The sequence below is a fragment of the Gobius niger genome, assembly GCF_951799975.1.
Source record: "Gobius niger genome assembly, chromosome: 18".
Taxonomy (NCBI): Eukaryota; Metazoa; Chordata; class Actinopteri; order Gobiiformes; family Gobiidae; genus Gobius; species Gobius niger.
The window spans coordinates 17,841,128-17,862,051 of record NC_136869.1 but is presented as its reverse complement, the minus strand read 5'-3'; the positions used below and the strand labels follow the sequence as shown (position 1 = coordinate 17,862,051).

At 45.1% G+C, this 20,924-nt stretch overlaps 1 protein-coding gene across 2 annotated transcripts in view; it reads right to left on the bottom strand.

The window, feature by feature from the left end:
* Window positions 1-20,924, bottom strand: part of plod2 (procollagen-lysine, 2-oxoglutarate 5-dioxygenase 2) — a 36,144-nt gene that overhangs the window by 13,423 nt on the left and 1,797 nt on the right. For both annotated transcript variants that reach the window (XM_079575749.1, XM_079575750.1), the window contains exons 2-10: window positions 14,172-14,263; window positions 11,996-12,132; window positions 9,149-9,312; window positions 6,044-6,156; window positions 4,986-5,049; window positions 4,641-4,738; window positions 3,345-3,446; window positions 684-809; window positions 352-473 (exon numbers count right to left, since the gene is read on the bottom strand). In XM_079575749.1, the coding sequence (XP_079431875.1) occupies window positions 352-473; window positions 684-809; window positions 3,345-3,446; window positions 4,641-4,738; window positions 4,986-5,049; window positions 6,044-6,156; window positions 9,149-9,312; window positions 11,996-12,132; window positions 14,172-14,263 (1,018 nt within the window). The remainder of the gene's footprint in view (window positions 1-351; window positions 474-683; window positions 810-3,344; window positions 3,447-4,640; window positions 4,739-4,985; window positions 5,050-6,043; window positions 6,157-9,148; window positions 9,313-11,995; window positions 12,133-14,171; window positions 14,264-20,924) is intronic.

Below are 20,924 nucleotides of genomic sequence, written 5' to 3'. Positions count from 1 at the left end.
CACAAAAGTGATGAAAACCCAATACAAAAGCGATTGGAAAATCTGTCAGAAGAGATGACAATGTGAGGGAAAAGATCCGTTTGGATGAGTTTTGTAGGTCTCATCTTTCAAATGAGGCGTTGCACTGGCCTATAGGCTGTGACCTTTTAGATTTGGGTAAGACCGAACTGGAGAAAATGTGCTCAGTTAATGCGGGGGTTAAGAGGTTAAAAAGAAACATATGTACCTCGAGAGGTAACTGAGCAACCGAGCAATAAAATCTGCAAACACAGCCTCGGACTCCATGGTAAATGTCCCCCTTCCTGTTAGTCATTCTGAGAGATAAAATACAGAGAAAGCAGGCTCGCGTACATGCCCATATTCCTGGCCTCTCCCTGGCTCAGATTCTCCTCGGGCCCCACAACCTTGAAGCTGCCGAAGGCGTTCCGGTTGTCCTCCCAGAACCTCTGGATGTGCTTCTCATGGTAAACCTCCTGAAAAATAAGCCAAACCCAACGGATAAAAACAGTAAATTAGCTGATGAGCTGCAGACAGTGCTGCTGCTGTAGCTGCGTATACTGCATCAGGTTTGGGAAGTATAAGTACAAGGGTGAGAGCTACAGTATGTGATGGGTCTGCAGTTGCTGTGTAGAGCCTGAACACTTAATGCCACCACTACATTAACTTTCCAAGCCGGTGCTTACGTTATTGTGGATAAAAAGTCGAAGCTTGTCCTTGGGATAATCCAGAGTTAGCAGCCGGTGGAAGAACTCGGGGAGGAACGGGGTGGGCTGCTCGATGAACACCCCGACCAGCACATTTGGGAGTTCCTGTTTAGATTACAGACACAAATTAGGAGAGCGTGTCAAACATTGGTTCAACACACACACACACACACACACACACGTACACACACAAAGGAGCAGATACAGATGCCGTTGTCTTGAAAAGAAAAGCATCATAAATACAGAGGTCAGACAGAGGTCAGACAGAGGTGACGTCACTGCTGGGATTACGCTCATAGCAACCATTTACGGCGAGGAATCTCACTTTGCAGCTTGTTTGCTGAGAGTCAGTAACCTGGCTAACACCATGCTGCTGTGTGCGCTCGAATGATTTCGAACTGCACAACAGCCTGGGGACCATGGCCGACATCTCCGGTGGATTTGGGAACCAATCACAGAGCGAGGAGGGACGGCAAGACGATGACGCGCTATTCGATATATGGAAGCTTGTAGTTTATTTACGGATAATAATAAAAAAAAGTTTATTTACGGATCCAACGTGACAGCAGCAGACACGATGGTATTTTTTGATCAAGCTTTAGACCTTGTTCTAAATAGTTTATATTCAAAAGTTTACAGCGGGTACGTCATACGTCATCTCATACGATGATACGATTGGCTGTGGCTACGTGCAGACGCAAGAGACTTTTTTTTTTTTTTTTCGTATCGCCCAATAAACGAGTATGGACGATCGTAAACCACACCTCTCCTACGAGAAAATGAATTGGTGGTCCCCAGACTAAATATCACTTGTGATTTTAGTCTGGTGTTAGCCAGGCTAGAGAGTCAGACCAATCTACTATCAACTACTAAACATGTGATTCTTTTAACTGCACCGGTCCACATTGCAGTATTCTCTCAATCGTGCACTGCGAACCGAACACGCTACTAAAACAAATCAAACTGAACCGCAACGACTTGGATTCGTACGTAGTGAGCATTTCAAAATCATCAACTGGACTGTCAGATCGTCCAGAAGCCCCCGGAGTACAGAAACAACTTAAACAACCCGGTCCAGTTAATGACTTGGAAAATCTTCACGGCGACGGAAGACTCCGCGACCGCTGACAGCATACACAAACAAGACTTTGACGTTTTTCCCAGAACCGTTCAGCCATATTTACTCGTAAATGTTCGTAGATACATTACATTTTTTGGACCAGCGAGTGTTGCTCAAAACCCCTGGACTTAGTTGTATCACTTTAAAGCTCGCCGCTGAATGTTTTTACAGCTGCAGTGAGACAGTGAATCACAATATTCAGCCTTGTGCGCAAAGAATAGTAGATTTGTCAGTGCGTCTTTCTGTTTCGATACGCATTCCCAAATGTTATGCGTTTATGTAGCTCCCACAGACAAGAGCATCAAGCATCGCGCTTCACACAGAGCTAGGGAATACATTACCCGTTATCAGACTGCTGGGCCGCTATAAACCACAATGACAGTAGATTGGTGCAAACACATGCATATACCAGTGCGTTTTAAAACTCCTAAGACTCTAGTTTAAATGAAAGGCGAAATAAAGACTTCGGCGGACACTGGGGTGGACGGGCAACTTCTTTTTCCCATGACGGCGCTCCAGGCCCACACAGCTCCGTCTGGACTTGTGATGACCAGTTCACAGGGAAGAAAGTTCGGTCCGGGGATAATAAAACGACAGCCCAGCACAACACTGTAATTTGCAAGTTCCACAATGACTGCGTTTTGGCAGCGTCCCGCGTTATGCCAGTCTGCTGCAGGCGTACAGCTGGCATCGCGAGGAATCTGTCGAAATGAGTGGGAAAGGAGCGCAGTTTGGAAGTTTTTTATTAACAATGAGTTGAAGTGTGAAGATGAAGGCAGCTCTGGTATTGCGGGACGCACGTGTTTGGTAGTGACCTGGGCTAACTCTAGCTCAGACGCTCGACACAGTGCCGGACAAAGGGCCCTTCACACTTTGAGGGGTGTCTTTGTGCCGCCGAGTTTGCATTGAACTAACTCCAGCTGTTGAGGCTTAATGAATTATGGAGTAATTGCGGTGGAGCTGAGAGGCAGCCCGATAATGAAGTTAGCATTTAGAGTGGGTTGTATCGGCAGCGGACGATTAACTGTCGGAATGACTTTCTTTATTTGGACTTGGACAAACAGTGTCTCGTGCAGCGCTTGACTGTTTCAACCGCACAAATGAAGCCATTTCCTTAGGTCTTCCATTGCCTCGGATGAACTCGGCGACAAATTCTCAGCATAACCACTCGTACTTACTGCTACGCTGCCCAACAGTGACACCCCTTTAAATGAAGCCTTTAAAAAAACCTCACAGGCCATAATGCGACACCACCGCAGTGCCACGCTTCCCCTTCTGTCCTCTGTGTGCTAGAGAATGGTCCAACAGGAGCAGCGGGCACGCACCCTGGGCCGACTGTAGAGTTGGGTTATCTCTGTTGAAACAGGTCTGCACTACTCATATGACATTCATCCTGCCTACACTCTGAGGATGAGAATACCTCTCACGGCGCGTGACTAACACTGACTCAAAAAACGACGGCATGTCTCTGTGGAAACTGTGGGAAGTGTAATTATAAAACGTCTTTCACTGTCACTTACTCTCAACTCTGTCAAATCCACATTGTCATCATCGCAGTGCCCACAGCCGTGCTCATAGTTCCAAGCGTCGGGGACGTAGTTGCCCAAGTAGTTCAAGTACATCTGTGAGGAAAAAACAACACAACAGACAGAACATTAAAGCAGTGCTAAGTAACTTGTTTACCTTAATAAATCCTTTCCGTAGTCCCTCTGGGGGTAATACAAGTGCTAGATGATTGGGGGGGTGTCTCTGGCCAGAAAAACACATTTTGCAACTTTCCTGCCTACGGGTCGGAGCCACCAATACACACTAATGGAATCACGAAGAAGAAGCTAACTGGCTAACGGGCAAAGCTAACTGCAGGTTAGCACCACTTAAACAGTATTTACAGTCAAGTTGTGTAACTGGATGTACAATATCCCTCTCTCCCTTTGTTTTTTTCTATCATGAGTAAAAAACCGTAACATGCTATGACACCTGCAGTGGCGCTTATGGCCTCTAGGGGCATGAGTTACTTAGTTCTGCTTTAACGTCTTGAGTCCACAACCTCAGTGTTCACATCTGCACCAATTTTCACATGTGACTTTGTTGTTTTCTTTTTGCTACTGTTTTTAAAGGGAAGTGGTGACACAGGTGCTAAAACAACAGCCCCATACGACCGAGGAGAAACCCCCTTTGTCCCCTGACCCCGGAGTGCCCTCTTTTTGTAAATGGAATGGGAGTAACCTGAGCACATTTGGAGAAAGTACCAGGTGTACAAGTATTAGCAGTAGGTCAGCATCTGCTTTGTAGACTTGTACGGTTACTGCACTTTGTATACATTCACCTCCATGGAGATTTCTGTCATTACTACATAAGCCATACTTAGGGAACAGCGACAAGCGTCACACAAGCAAACTGATGGTGGAAAATGGCACAAACACTGCAAGGGCTTACTCACAGTGGTTTGGTATTATAATGCATCATTACCAACACACCAGGAGCAGCCAAACAGTGGTGGAGGATAGATTACCTTAAATGTTCTGTCAGCCTGCTCATGAGTTTATTTACGCTCAAGTTTAATAATGATTCGGACACAGTTTTTGGCAACAGAACTGAATAGAAGATTGCATAGGAAAAACATCAATTTTGGCCTGAACTAGACTTTTCCTCCTCCACTTAATCCATCATTCTATGCTGGCTAGATATGAATGCTGATTTGAGTAAGAAGTTGTAAATGTAACGGAATCTCCATAAGTCACCGGGGCGATAAGTGTAAAGAATGCAGCAGGCAGGACGGCGCAGGGTGGAGACTCGAAGGGCCGTTCCTCACTCACTTTGGTGTTCCCGTTGCCATGGACGACCACCGGGAGGGAGTCACAGGCTGTGTTCCTGACGCGAACGCGGTCCGTGCCAAACTTCAGAAGCACCTCGTCTGCCAAAGGAGGGAAATTAACTTTTAAGGGAAAGGCTTTGGTGAATGAGAAAAGACTCTGTGAGTTCCAGACTTCCAGAGAATTCAATAGATCTTGATTTTTTAAATTCATTTAGAGCGCATTAGTCTTCATGAAAAAGGCCAGAGAATCATTTTTTTAAAAATGGTTTATTCTAAATGGTTTGACAAAATTACGACTTAGTGGGCGATTTCATGACATTACCAACGTGCATCTGCCATTACTCACCAACGGCTCCGTTCAAGTTCTGGAAAATCTGGCACTTGTGATCCAGCGTCATGTTGAGATTGAGCTGCAGACACATACACACACTTAATCCTCCGCTTAGAATTAGAAAAACTTCAATCTGACATTTGAGTTATTCACATAGCATTCCTGGTGCACAAACATGCTACCCATTTCCATTTAGTTCAGTGACTGGTCAAAATGTGAAAATATCTCTAAATATCTCAGTACTACTCAAACCTTATGATGTGCAAAGGTTTACATTGGCATTCAAGAAAAGCTACAGTCAAGACTCCCATCAGACGATATAATAAATTCTGTTGCAAAATAATGTTGTGGATCAATATTTATAATATATAGTCATAAATGATATGGATTTTGTCTCATTTTACATTTTAGTACCGGCACTTTGTTTCTTTATCTACTGAGGGATGGGCCTATTACATGTTGGTGAATGTTGATGTACTTTTGTGTATTGTCATTGACCTCTTCCTTCCTGCCTTTAACCGAGCACATTTTTTCAGCTTTACCCAAATCTCAAAGCTTCTCCACTGGAGCTTACAGCCTATAGGCCAGTGTGACGCCTCATTTGAAAGCTAAGACCTACAAAACTGACTGCAACTTTTTGTGTTTTGGTCACTTTTTCATCGCATTTTTGTCACCTTTTTGCCGCTCTTTCGTGGCTTTCTTGTTGATTTGTTGTCGCTTTTCCAGCCCGTTTTTGTCACATTTTGGAAGTGTTTTTGTAGTGTTGTAGTGTTTTTTATTTGCATTTTTTTGTTGCTTTTCTTGTCCTGTCCTTTTTCATCTCATTTTCATCACTTGTTTGTTGCTTTTTCATCCCTCTTTAGTTGTGTGTTTCTGTCCTACATTTTTCTAGTCATTGGATGCAATTTGTTCTGTTCGTTGTTGATATATTGTAAAAGCAGATATTTGTGATAAAAAAACAAAAGGCCTTTGAGTAAAGTGCATCTGATTCTAAAACTTTTTTATCGGGTTGCATTAAGCAAAAAGTGGGATGATAGAAATGCTTTGGGAATGAGACCAAAAAACCCCCTCACCCTCTGTAGTGGGTCCACATATATCTTGGTGTAGAAGAGCTGGTCGTCATCGTTGTCATGGAGGTCCCACTGTGACACTAGTCTGTTCATGGACGGGGCATATCCAATTATACCTGTGGGCAATAGCAGTGTCAAATGCATTTCCAGCAGTAAAGTGTATAGTAAACTTTTACAAGGTTCTACTGCTCTGGCAGACTGCTAGCGCCGATTATGTTAGCTGGCTCATGTCTAAAACAAAAAAAAGAAGTGTGATTTTTGGCGAGGCTCCCATGCGCACAAACGGTGGGCTTAGTCTGACTCTTTTTCCACTGCGTAGAGATAATCAGGCGAGGAATATTGCCCTATAAACCACTGCAATCTAAAGGTTTTCAATGCCACGGAGCTTTTGCTACTCTCCCATAGTCGGCTGCAGATTCTCATGGCCCTGTCTGCGCCGCTTTCCCCGTCTTTCCCGTCTTTTCCCTCCCGACCGCAGGAGCTGATTGCAGGGTTCGGCTGTGTTGTTGGTGCGCATATTGCTTTGGATCCCATCGTTTTCAAAAGGGCCCCAGACGCAGTAAACAAGCTAACGATAGACATGACATAATGCAGTTGGCAGCGGCAGACGAATGCTTAAAGAGCATCGTGACATCGAGTTTTATCGACAGTAGCCTCCCACAAAATGAGGGCTTTTAAATCAACACATGTCAGAAAGCACGATCCAAGAATTTGAGGAAAACCCTAGAAACTTGGCATCATCCGGTTTATAATGTTGTTCCAGTTTACAACAGCATTAACTGTTCAAGTCCTGGATTATTTTGACTTCATAACCAAGTAGTTTTGCAACAATCAGTCAAAAGTATATCTTCCCCCTCTGGTAACAGCCTGCTCTGCACGGCCATTGACCAAGGTCTCACCCGGGCCAGTGCAGCAGTGTGGTTCCAGTGAACTAAATCCCCATGGTCACTTGGGCGGTAGCAGCATAAACACAAACAAAAGCTACAATTTGATACAATGTAGCAACACACAGAGGCCAAGACAAATCCACGTGTCATGTTGATGACAATGAATGCTAAAGCGGCCTCTAATCAGGCCGAGAAAGCTCCAGTCCTATATGGGAGGTCAAACCAAGTGATGACCACAAGGAAAGCAGTAATTCAGTGTTCTGGACGGTGCTATTTGGAGCTGGAGCTTAGCAGTGTTGGGCAAGCTACTTTGTAATATATTCTATGCTGGTAGTCAGGGGCGTCGGACTGGGGGGGTAAAGGGTACTGAGTACCCAGGGCCCAGAGCAGGGTAGGGGCCCTCAAAAATGCTGCAAAAAGCGTTCTGTATTGTACTTTCTAACTTTCCTCTTAATTGATACTATAAGAACTGAACACAACCGGGCTGAAAAACAAGGGTTGCTACACAGAATTTTGCACAAACAATAATGAAGGATCATATCTCAGGGCCCTGACACCCCTTTAAAAATGTGCCAAATGGTTCAGCCCACACAGCGGCGTTTAGCCTGTTCCAACGTAACTTTATACAACAACAATTTACTGACAATACACTTAAAAGTTATTCATTTTCTGTAACTGAAGCCAAATCAGATGCAATCTCAAGTCAAACACTGACTTGAAACAAACAAACAAACCATGAACTAAGTACCCATTGGATTGGATATGTGTTTTTATATGAAGCCAACCCATTTTTTTCACTTAGTTAAGGTATATAAAATAAAGTTATAATAGAATATAAATGAACTGCACTGTCAAACCACTACCACTGTTATGTGGTTAAAGAACATAGAATATGAAATGTGAATTTCATATGTGAGCAAGGGGGGTTCAACAAGATGGTTTGTACCCAGGGCCCAGAATTTGGTGCTACGCCCCTGCTGGTAGTTACAATTGTTATAATGTGTATATGTTTGTATTACATATTACTGTTTCAAAAATGTAGCAGAGTTGCACTACTTTGAGTTACTTTTAAGTTTCTTTTAAAACCTGAATATAGTAATAATGCTACTGAGCAAAAGTGCAGTCAAAGATTTCCTTCCCCATTCTCCTCCTCATACACCAACGTCTAACTTGATTTGCTGCTGCATTTTATTTGGGCGGAGTTCGACATAAATCAACAAATCATTTAGCTGCACTTGTAACTAGAATTACTTAAATTGTAATGACTAATATATTTCCATATTTTGTGAAAGTATTATGTTATATTCCTTACGACATTTTTTGTAACTCGTTACCCCCAACACTGGATCTCAGCAAATTGCATCCATTTTACAGCTGGACATTATCAATCTGAGCTCCTGTTCAGATTTCTCAACAATCCAGTCAGATTACTGTACCCCTAGTACAGTCAGAGCAAATGTGAGGAATGTGAGTTCAGTGTGTGGGGCATGCTGTGTGGGATTGTGTCCAAAAACAGCTCCACTCTTCCTCTGGACAGGAAATGCCTGCAACAGCCAGTTTATACACGGATATAATATGTACCACAAGCAAACAGCAAAATACCGCTCAAACTTTTCATTCAAAAGTTATGTTCCTAAAATGGTAAAACAGAATTTTAATGAAGTGTCACTTTCATAATGTTTGGGAGGAGCTATTGTTCTCCCATAAATTCAGATTTGACTCAGATGAACAGAAATAGTCTTTATAAGGAAATTCGCTCTGACTTCTTGGTTTCCTCATCTCGGCCCACGGTCTGCAGCTGGACATGAGGATTGCTCCATCGCTCTTTAGCAGTGTGGTCAGCCTCCTGTCTACCGGAGAAGGCCTGCTCTTCCTCAGGCTGACAGCTCACAGAGGAATGCACCGAGCCTTGGCTGTTAACCGGGCTACACAAACACTGGATCGTAAAGTAAAACAACAGAGGAAAACCGCCTGATTAATATTAATGACCCTCGTGCTCAGAATGACACCATAATCACTGGGCTTTAACTCGCAGCCTAAAAGAAATACTTCGAGTGACAATCATCATCATCTCAAGCTGGACGACGCTTTACTGTGGAAAACTCAACAACAACAATCCGGACAGGGCCAATTTGACCGGTTTTCCTGTGTCCTTTTAATAGCTGGCTGCTGACAGATTCTTTGGGGGAAAAAATAACCAACAAAGCTTGCAAAGTCTTACCCCCAGAGTTCAGATAGCGCTTGCCACTGCGCACCGACGGATACTTTTCTCCCAGTCTTTTGTCGGGCCAAATCAAGCCCTCGGCCGCGAAAATGACTTTGTGGTTGGCCTGCTGGAACTTCTTGAGGATTTCTTCTGGCCCCCCAGCAAAGATAAGATCATAGCTAGAAAGGGAAAAACGAGAAGACATACAAAAGGATGTTAACCTTTTTATTTAGGGTCAACCTGACAAATGCAGACTCTGCCTTAACATGCTGATGATGGATGCACGTACTCCAGAGTAAGCAGTGGAATTCTTGAGGAGTGAGCGTGTGGGGATCTGTGCTGCACCACGCCTCGGTGCACAAACATATAGAAAAGATAAGTCTCCACCTGACATAGGTATTGCAGTTATTGATGTTGTTAGAGTGTGTTGATTTTTCCACAGGATATTTTAGGACATGAAAGTAATGCTCTAGTCCTAAAGAAAGATCCTAAAGATAATGCATCCACGAACCGGTAAGCCTTTTTTTTTAGTTTTTTTATTTTAAAGGTAGTTTAAAAGAGATATTGGTCAAGATTATGTTTTGCGCCTGTGTTATAAAATAGACTACTCTCATACAGCAAGAGGGGCTCCCAACCCTCACTCCCCACCCCCTGCTCCACAAACAAGGACGAGAGAAATATGATTTCAATTAACTGACAGATGAATCGACTTATAAAAATCTCTGAATCTTTGGATCAAGACGAGCTGCCGCCTCTGGGGAAGATTCAAAGATGACTCAAAGATGTGTGAGTTGAAACACAGCTATGTTTTTGAGGAGAGGGAGAGAGAGAGAGAAAGGAGAGGAGAGCATGAGAGAAGGATAGGGAGGAGAGGGAGAGGGGATAGAGAGGGGGAGAGAGGAGTGAGCGGATAGAGAGAGAGGAGAGAGAGTGAGAGAGAGAGGGAAGGAGAGAGAGAAAGGGAGAGCAAGAGCGAGTGAGGGTTAAAGAGAGAGGGGGGAGAGCGGGAGAAAGGAAGGGAGAGGGAGGGAGAGAGAGGAAGGGAGAGTGAGAGGGAGTGAGGGTTAGAGAGAGGGGGGGGAGAGCGGGAGAAAGGAAGAGTAAGGAAGAGAGAAAGAGAGGGGAGAGAGGAAGTGAGAGTGAGTGAGAAATAAAAGATGAAAAAGAACATAAAAAAAGTGACAACATGGCAACAACGCAAGGAAAAAGATACCTTAAAGGGGGGGTATTATGCAAAATTGACTGTTTCAAGCTTTACATCATGTTATTATGTCATTCCCTCATTAAAAACATGCCTGAAGTGTTGCCTTGGCACATTCCCATATTTTTGAGTAATCTGTAAAAACTCTGATGGCAGCCATTTTAGGGATAGGTTTGCCTGAGTCCTCCTAGGAACGCCCCCACCTCCTGGAGACGCCTCCGAGCTTTCAACACCAGCCGAGTAACCAACCACTGCTCCTCAGCAGAACCCCCTCCCCACTGATGCCACAGACAGCGTGTGGAGGGGGCGGGTCGGAAAGAGTCAGAGGTTCTTAAAGAGACAGAGGCCTATTTCAAGACATTCGCTACAGCCATTTTGAAAGAGCAATTTTATACAAGGCAGTTATTCTAATTTACTGCATTTACAGACCAACAGAAGGTTTCGTCATCATTGTAGTGTGCTATAGACTGGTGCTATGTGATTGAAAAAAGCATAATACCCCCTCTTTAAGATCAGTTTTGTTGGCCTTAGCTTTCAAATGAGCCATTATGCTGGCCTATAGGCTGTAAACTCCAGTCCAGAAAATGCGCTCGGTGAAGGCAGGGGATTAGAGGTTAACATGTTTCCATAATATCTCCTCAGTCAGGGTCAGTCATTGTCCTGTGGTTTCCTTTTGGGTCAGCAGATACAAAATATAAAAATCCCAATCAAAGAGAATAAAGTCAGGCCTTTGGAAAGTAAAGGGGTTTCCAGCGCAGCCTCTGTACTGTCCACTGTACTGTATCCACATGTGGTCCACACATGTTCACAGAGGCAGCCTTTGTCGCTGCTGATCTCATCAATCACTGCCACGGCGGCAACACAAGAGGACGGCCCAGTGTAAACCTGTGATTATTTGGGAAAAAATCAAAAGCTCAGATCACCACTGAGGAAAGAGCAGAGAGAGACACTCCAACTGAAATGACAATGTTGCTGTCTTCATTCCCGGAAGCAAAACAAACCTTGCAAGCTGTAATTTAGCGCAATTTAAAATAATGCGTCATTTTACTTGCGAGAGGAAGTCATACTATTTTTCACTTCACTGAAATTACCAGAAATTGCATCAAATTTGATATAAAAGTGGGTAAGAGTAAATAACTTCCTTGGCAACAACAGAATCCCACCTGCTTGAAGGGCGTGCCGCTTTTATAGAGCAATTTGAGCGGCCGTCATTGAAGTCACAGAGTTCACAAAGTGGATCAGTCTCATCCTCTGCTCTATTTGAGGAAACCTGGCCCGCGGCACTGTCATTATTCCCAAACCGCTCACTTTGCCTTGTAATCGTGCTACCTGCTCTTTCTGAACGTGTGCACGGCAGCGCGGCACACATCAAAGTCCAAGGCGCCGTTCAAAGCGCGCATTATGCCAATTAGTTTCACTGCTAATTCTTTCATCCGTGCAGCAATTAAAGGTGGTTCGCATGACTTTGGTGTCAGCCGTAGCCGTCAAAGCGAAATCGGATCGTTTTTACGAGCTCCAAACGAAAGCAAATAATACAAAACGACCGCGTGAAAGTGATGACAAAGCCCCCTCGACTTCAGCGCGTTTATGAGCGATGGTGATTTATGGGTGTTGTAGTGTCTGGGTTTCGCAGGTGTCGCTCAGAGATGCTTTTTTTTTACCTGTCTACAGTGAGAACCACCAGATCCTCCCGGTCTGCCAGCTCCTCCATGGCTTCCTTCAGTAGTCTGACCTTCTGCCCTCCGCCGATGGAGCGGCCCACATCTCCTCCTTTCCACGACTCTCCCATTCCCAGCACCTGAGGAACAGTTCAGCTAGTCAAGTCAAGTCTAGTCCTTTTAAAAAAAAAAAAAAATACTATAAAGGTAGCTGCTGAGCAAGAGATCGAGAGGAGAGGAGAGGAGAGGAGAGCATTTCCTGGATATGTAGGAGATCAACCAGGCTGTCAGGAAGCTGAACTCCCTTCCCTGCCCTCCCTGTGCTCCCTGTGCTCCCAACCCTCACTCCCCACCCCCTGCTCTACGAACAAGGACGAGAGAACGATCATTTCAAATCACTGACAAATGAATCGACCATATAAATATTTGAATCAACAAGAGCAGCCGCCTCTGGGGAAGATTGAAAGATTACTCAAAGATGTGTGAGCTGGAACGCAGCTATGTTTTTGATGAGAGAGGGAGAGAGAGAGGGGTACAGAGTGAGAGAGGGAGAAGAGAGAGAGATGGAGAGGGAGGGAGGGAGGGAGGGAGGGAGGGAGGGAGAGGAGAGAGAGAGAGAGGGGGGAGGGAGAGAGGGAGAGAGAGAGATGTGTGAGTTGGAACACAGCTATGTTTTGATGAGAGAGAGAGGGAGAGAGACTGAGAGAGAGATAGGGAGTGAGAGAGGGAGAGAGAGAGAGGGGGAGGGAGAGAGGGAGAGGGAGGGAGAGAGACTGAGAGAGAGATAGGGAGTGAGAGAGAGAGGGAGAGAGACTGAGAGAGAGATAGGGAGTGAGAGAGGGAGAGAGAGAGAGAGGGAGGGAGAGAGGGAGAGGGAGGGAGAGAGGGAGAGACTTTTCACATGCATTTATTGTCAACGTCTTACTCAAAAACACCTCATAAAACCAATAGTATTAAAATCATCCATTTACTAAAGAGCTCAGCAACAAGCACAAGGAGGAGAGAGGGAGCGGAGCGAGAGAGGGAGGGAGGAAGGGAGAGAGAGAGGGAGGGAGAAAGTGAGAGGAGAGAGAGAGAGAGGGAGAGATGTAGGGAGGGAGAGGAGAGAGAGGGAGAGGGAGAGAGAGGGAGCGAGGGAGGGAGAGAGGGAGAGAGAGAGAGGGACGGAGAGACTGAGAGAGGGAAAGGAGAGAGAGAGAGAGGGAGCGAGGGAGGGAGGGAGAGAGGGAGAGAAGAAGAGAGAGAGGGAGCGAGGGAGGGAGAGAGGGAGGGAGAGAGAGAGGGAGAGACACTGAGAGAGGGAGGGAGAGACTGAGAGAGGGAGAGGAGAGAAGAAGAGAGAGAGGGAAGGAGAGACTTTTCACATGCATTTATTGTCAACGTCTTACTCAAAAACACCTCATAAAACCAATATTATTAAAATCATCCACGTACTTTAGAGTCCAGCAACAAGCACAAGGAGGCGAGAGGGAGCGGAGCGAGAGAGGTAGGGAGGAAGGGAGCGAGAGAGGGAGGGAGAGAGAGAGGGAGAAAGTGAAAGGGAGATGAGAGAGAGAGAGGGAGAAAGTGAAAGGGAGAGGAGAGAGAGAAAGGGAGAAAGTGAAAGGGAGAGGAGAGAGAGAGAGGGAGAAAGTGAAAGGGAGAGGAGAGAGAGAAAGGGAGAAAGTGAAAGGGAGAGGAGAGAGAGAGAGGGAGAAAGTGAAAGGGAGAGGAGAGAGAGAGGGAGAGAGGGAAAGAGAGGGGGAGAGAGAGAGAGAGAGAGAGGGAGAGAGAGGAAGAGTTCAGCTAGTCAAAACACACTAAGAAACAGCATATAGAAGAGTCTTTCGTGAACAGTAATGTTGCTTTGACTAGAGCTCAGTTTTGATTCCCCTTTGCTGGTGAACTGCCAGATAAAGGGATCAGACTGGGGGCTTGAGTTTCCACGGCTCAGATGGACAATAGCCTTATCACATGTTTGGCATAGTTGGGGACTGAGTTCACAATGAGCATGTGTAAAGAGTCGAAACAGAAGCCATGAATCAAGATAAAGCATGAACTCTTTCTCAGTGATTCACATGTGGAGGCACTTTTCCCGCACTGCACAGATGTCGGATATCTCCTAAAGATGTGGGCAGTTTCCTTGGACACATCGGTCCGTCAAGGCTGTTTGTAGCTTTGTAATCAACGACCATCGTACCTTGACGTTGTAGTTAAAGTAGTTGGCCGACAGCATGAAGCGGCGGAAGCCATCAGTCTCTTCTGTGGCAACCGTCAGGACAAGCAGCTTATCTGAAAAAAATAAAAAAAGAACAGCTCTTGTAAAGTGAACACATATTCTTGCTCATCAAATTAAAGGGACGTGCGGGACAGGCTTTGGCGAGACGTCACACAAATCGCAATCTTTTCCCCCCCGAGACGTCCTCATAAATACAGTACATCATCTCTTGATTTAGACAGCTGGAAGTTCGAAAATTCCTCGACAACACCAGACATGTGTCAGCAGTCCAGGAGAGCCACGAAAGTTTCAATTTGATTCAAAAACGGAAACGTATTTTTATCCAAGGATGAGGCGTATTCTCTTTCCTTATGGGCCGAGTGATCCCCCGTATAATTTCAGGACTTTGCCAGTGGCCCTGAGTGCTGATGTCTGAGGTTAGGAAAAGGGTTAGACCAAATACAAATTAACACTGTAGCCTCCCGAGGAGTTTTAAGACTGGCTTGGGCTGCTTTCCATTTTTTTCTATTATTTTTGACAAACCACCATACCATGACCGCTGTGTTTCAGTATAGAGTCAAACAGCTCCATATTGTAGCGTTTTTTCTGCTAAACCTCATGCCAGTGTCACAGCACTTTAATATGGATTTATAGGACTGCTTAAATCGTGATGCTTCTTTTGAGCAGCAATCTGTTTTCTATTAAATAATCCGCCCTCTGATCCACTGAAACCTAGTAAAAATATTTATTGGACATTTGGAAATAAAAAAAAAAAACCTACTGCATATGACTTGAAGACTCTGCTTAGAACTTGGGAAGTCTTGCTCTAGATTCTGACGACTCTGCACAACTGGAGATGTCATTTTTTCAAGTATAGGGTCATTATCTTTAACACAACTCCACTGCATATAGAATATCACACAGCACAGGCACGTAAACTTTTACTGCGGATGTAAATCAAATGCGACGTAAAGTGTCAGGAACACTACAATCATACACCTTTAGCTTGTCTTCTGCTAATGCTATAAAGAAAAGCCACTAACATGAATGAGGATACTCTTATGAGGATGAATATCTCCCTGGCTCGAACTGTTGAGTCATCAGTCAAGGGTTTAGGAATGATAAATGTTATAAAGCTGTAAAACCTCCCTGTGGAAGCTTATCAGTGGAGCTGCAGATTTGGCATTTTTTCCCGCCGGAATGATGACAATGTTCCATTACGCTCCAGGTGAAAGAAATATCCCGAACGTAACGGTAGTGAGGCTTTTGTTGGCTGTTGAACACATGCACCAATGCACAGTAATACTGCATTTATGGAATGGATGCATTAAAAAGTCATGTATATAATGTCAAACATCGTTATCACTATCGTGCATTTTGTTGGTTGGAAAACGTAATATTGATCTAAAGCAGGGGGGCCCAAACTTCGTCAATTTGAAAGTGTCAGTTCAGCATAAATGCTTTTATACGTCAATTTTTGACATGTACCTTTGTCGATGTCAACAACCTTTGCAATAAAGTTAGAAAACTGTGAAAGTTGATGCTACAACGCTCTGTGATTGATAAATACCAAGACACCACAACAGTGTTTTCTTTAACTTTGCGAAAGGAGTGAAACAGCGCCCCCAATTTAACGCTGCTGGCCAAAACGTGTACTGCATCCATGTTTACCATTGAGAATGAATGGTAGAGAGTTAGTATTAACCATACCCATCGCAGAAGTAGGGCCAACGGAGTAATGCAGTAGTTTCACTTCCTGATTTTCACGGCATCTCACTGTAAGCTCCTCCCACCCCCCTCCTCTTGCTCCCCTTCGCTGTGCAGCTGTTTCACTACAGAGAAAAGAAAAACTAGACCGCAAGCAAGAGACCGAGAGGTGAGAGAAGCATTTCCTGGAAACCTCAGGGGGAGCTTTTAAGGAGCTGCTGCCATGTTGCTAGAAACAGCCACTTGGGAAGAGTCAAAGATTACTCAAAGATTACTCAAAGATGCGCGACAACACAACTCCAGCACCAATTCCCCACAACTCCGCGTCCATATTTACTGGACCAGAAGAAATGAATGCAATTTACATCCAATTACGCCCAGAAAACAAGTCCTGCCCCTTCGACTTCCTGAGTGACGCGGCTGTTTTCTAATCCCGGTCTAGTCTGCGGCCTTTTTCAGTCGCTTATTCAGCCGGTGACACAAACTCTTACACATCGTCTTGCCGCTTGGAAAACAGTGGCCGTGTGTGCTTCCAAGCCTACAAAGTTAAGTGCTGCAGCGGGAGAGAGAGAGAGAGGGGGGGAAGCCTATTCTGAGCACAGGTGTGTCCCTGTTCTCGCTCGGCTGTTCCTTGGCGGACAAGGCAAGACATCTGGAAAGCACATTTGCCGTGTACAACAAGTGATTTTATAGCGAGGTGGAGAAATTTACATGTTTCCGAGGTCGAGGGCAATTGGCGACGGCTGTGTCAAAGGTCAAGTCTGGGTCGGTGGCTCCATGTGCTGAGGGGTCGGGATATTTCACAGCAGAAGCAAATATGATGCAACGACAAACAGTAGGACATATGTTGATATTTTCCAAGACGTTTCAATCCAATCTGATGCTTTTAAGGCCTTCATTTTGGCACTCAATGACTTTTAATACTTTCTAACCTCTTCAATAGGGCGACCTCAATAGTAAAAGCAGAGGTCTTTAACTCAATTGTGCACATTTACTAAACTGTGCTTGTTACTGCAGTTCGTCTGCTTTGCGCGAGAAGCTGCGAGTCGTTTGATGGTTTTACAAGAAGTCTGTCTCTATAAAATTGTCACTCAGAGGCAGAAGCTTTGTTGTTGTCTGTGATGATTCCTTCAGCTCCTGCTCCAGACTTTGTTTTCATCTTGCAAACTCCCTAAAAAAAGCACTGTATTGTCTGCGAAATCAGTAAGGCATTTCCGGCCAGGGCGCGGGTTGGTGTGTTATATTGAAGGGTTATCCGCAGCATCTCCCTCGGTGACTGCGCTCTGACCTCAACGAGCCACACACTTTGACTTGTGTTGTAAAAAAAAAAAAAAAAAAAAAAACAGCAGCATCCCCGGTCGCATTCACAAAAAGTGCCCGGGGATTCAGACGGCACGAGACAGGCCCCTCTCACACATGTCGGCACCTCTCTGTCATGAGAGGGTGCTCCGCGGCCTCGCATGACCTCGGGCTGAACGTTTACGCTTGGATGTGTCTAGGGAGAGTTACGATAGCGCCAAAACCAGGCTAACCAAATGAATGCGTCTACTTTTAAAGTTAACTTAGCAGAGTTCAACCGGTTCGGGCGACAGACGGATTCACACAAGGCGTTGTCAATATGGTGTCATTAGAATCACTGGAAAAAGAAGCTTTCAAGGAACACACTGTATGTCCCAGCCCTTGTACTTTTCTGACAAACACACACAATTTCATCCGTGCGCAGAGAGAGAAGTGACACCACAGCTGTATGGGGTTAGCAACTTTATCGTCGGCCAGTTGCTTCTGTCGGATTACACTTATTAGCCCTCCGTTTTGAACCCCTTTCGAATGTGCTGGCAGAAAAAGCAGGACAACCCCGCTCATTGCACCCTTCTCCTTTGCTCTTAAAGAAATAAACAGTGAAAGAAGCCCTTGTCCTTGAAGAATGAGGCTGGCTGGAGGATGCATAGACACAGCTGTGATTTGGAGCGAGAGTGTGGTGTTAAGAGTAAACATTACATGTTCTCTTCTCAGCTCAGTACGAACAGCCCACAAGGAAGACAGGAATGCGGCTCATACAGTTTTGGGCTTTCCGTCTGTGTCCAGGAAAGGCAATGACGCCCCAGAGGTGCTCCCTCGCTCCCTCTGCCACGGTCGTCTAGGTAAACTTTCACACTCACATGAGTTCATAGTTGATCGGTGGGGCCTTGCTAAAGTAAGCATTTGCAGAGCAGAAAGAGGTGTCTTGGGAATGCCGAGATAACAGCTTTTCTCTTTCATGCAGGGGATTAAAGACTCGTGTCACTCTGTTTCATCGAACTATCTGGAAACAGTCAGGCCATGGAAAGTGCTTCTGGTTACAGAGATGCTCAACTCCACATAGTACATATAATGCTTGGAAATCAGTTATGACTCATGGCCAAAGGTTCTGTTGACTTTCTGGACAGAGTTTTTAGGAGCAGCCAGGGGATTGAAAGGGGTTCATTTCACAAACCACTAAATCTCAACTTTGCTGTTTGTGGAAGCGGTTCAGCATGCACTGGGGCGACTAGGAGGAAAATCAGCACCTTCAAATCCGAGGCCATGATTTTCGACCCTCTTCAAGGCAGTAGAGGTGAGGGACGGATGGAGCATGAGATTGACGGACAGTTGTGTTGGACTGCTGTGCTTCAGAGGGAGCCGAGTTGAAAGGCAAAGCTCTCATTTTGGGTCATGACCGAGAGAACAATATCCCAGACACAAGTCGTCACAATGTGGTTCCTCGGCTGGGTTACTGGCACCGCCTTAGAGACAGGGTCTAGAGTCTCTTGAGTTGAGATGCTGTTGCTCCATGAGAGGAGTAGCAAGTGGCTCGGGCAGACTGTTTCAGGGGCTCCAGGCTTGTGCCACTGGGAGGAGGCCCTGGGGAAGACTGGAAGGATGGACAAATGCTCTGAAAAAGCGAGTTCCTCCACCAAGAAACGGGTCATATTATTCAAAAGTCAACGTGTGGCGAATCAGGGGCTTTCCTGCAACATGTTTTCTTTTAACTGTGCGAATTATTTTTCCCGTTACTGACCTTTGCTAAAAATGTCACCCACATCCGAGCGATACTTTGCGAGCTGCTAATTGCTAGCAGCCAAACCCAGTATGAGCACGACCACCTTCGCCAGCGCAAGTATGTAATTGTTGATACATTAAAGACCGCGTGTGTACTTTTGACCCCGCTTCGCTACGTAGTCAATTTTTACCAAGGCGCAAAAGGGCCAGAAGGGAGCGCGGCAATTATAGACAATGCCATTTTCACAAGCACCTAACACGCTTTATTCCCAGCCTACAGCTAAACATAGATGCACTTGGTGAGGGTTTTCCAGCCGTAGAATGCATCAGGATTTTAATATGACCACAGGCTGTTTTGGCACCGATGCGAAAACGTACGAAAAGGCGCAAAAGAAACTCAAGAGTAAGATCAAGCTCAGAACGAAAGACAGACAGGCAGACAGGCAGACAGGCAGACGGCTAATGCTATTGTGGAAGGTGAGCGGTGCCCCATATGTTCCGTATTACGCTCATAGACGCAGTAAAGATACATCCAGAAATCCCCAATCCGTCTGACGCTATAGCATAATTGATAAAACATTCCAAGTCCATAATCCATGTAGCGACGCGAGGAAAGGCCTGCGATTTCAATTACATGTGTCAAACCACAGGAGCGGAGCCCGAGGAAGTGGCATGATGTCACCAGCTCCAGGCACGGAAATAAGTCGGGATTCTCGTTCCGCATCATTCTTTAAGCCTTATTTAGTTCGCTGTAAAGGTTAAGGGGGGAAAAGGCGATAAAGTTTTAAAAGCAAAACAATGATGCGCACATAGTGATCTTTATAGCTTTAATTTAGACGTCAGTCAATTCCTCAGATGCGGAATTCCACGCTAATAACATGACATTAAAGGAGAAACACGCCTCATTGTGATTTACAATGGGATGTCCGGCAAGAGCCAGCAGATGTGGAGCGTGATTCATTTAAATTGTCATCATTAAAACGATGGGGGATAACCTGTAATAATCTCGACTTTCCGATGTGTCATTCTTGACTCTTACGCTATGTCAGTATTAGCTGTATTCCCAAGTATTTTCCGTTTGGCGATAACAAATGTTGGTTCTCAAACGTAATGAGCCTGATCTCAATAATGTTCCTAAGTGGCGTGCAAATAACAGTATCTGGCATATTAAAATGTGCTATAATATGATGTGTTTATTCATGATGACATTTGGCAACCTGGAAAAGTCCAAGGAAGAAAGCAGATAAGATTTTTTTTTTCCAGCAATAAAGGTTTTGGCTAAAAGGAGGCGACGATGTGGTGACAACGTTCAGAGATTGTAAGTTGCAGATGCCAGTGGGGTGGTTTGTTAGTTTGTTGGACTAGAATTACGGACCACGCAGACTCACAGAGGGCTATTATCCGGGGTAGAATTGGTGGACAGCGGTAGGTGGAGTTTCCTTTCTCTATAAACTTTGCCCACTGACTGAGAGAGGTGCAATCATCATCTCATGGAGGCAGTACGTGGCTTAGTGGTAGAGCACTTAATCCCATCGTCAACTTCAGTTATGTCCTTGGCAAAGACACTTCACCCATCTCGCCAGTGATGGGTTTGAGTTTGAGGAGGCTGATGATCGGAGGATATGATATCGTAAAGCGACTTGTTATCATGAGAGTCGGAAAAAGCAATGTTGGGCAAATGCGTTATTAAAGCACATTCATTTGTTTTTGCATCAAATATTTCCTGCTGCGAATGTCACCGCTCGATTTCCAGAGAAATTTGGATTCAAGACTTTGGTGTGTGCATTCTGTAAGACACTGAATGACTCCTTTCAGGGACTTGGGGGTCTACCCCACCCAAGTCTTTCCAAAAACCATTAGGGAACAGCCAGCCTGCTGTCCATGGAGACTGCAGGTGTGAGCATGTCCACTGCTGCCCACCTGCTATCACACTTTGAGTTGCAGGGCTGCGTCTGAATATTTTTTATATAAAAACTGTCAATGTGTGTGTTTACTTCGTTATGAAACTTC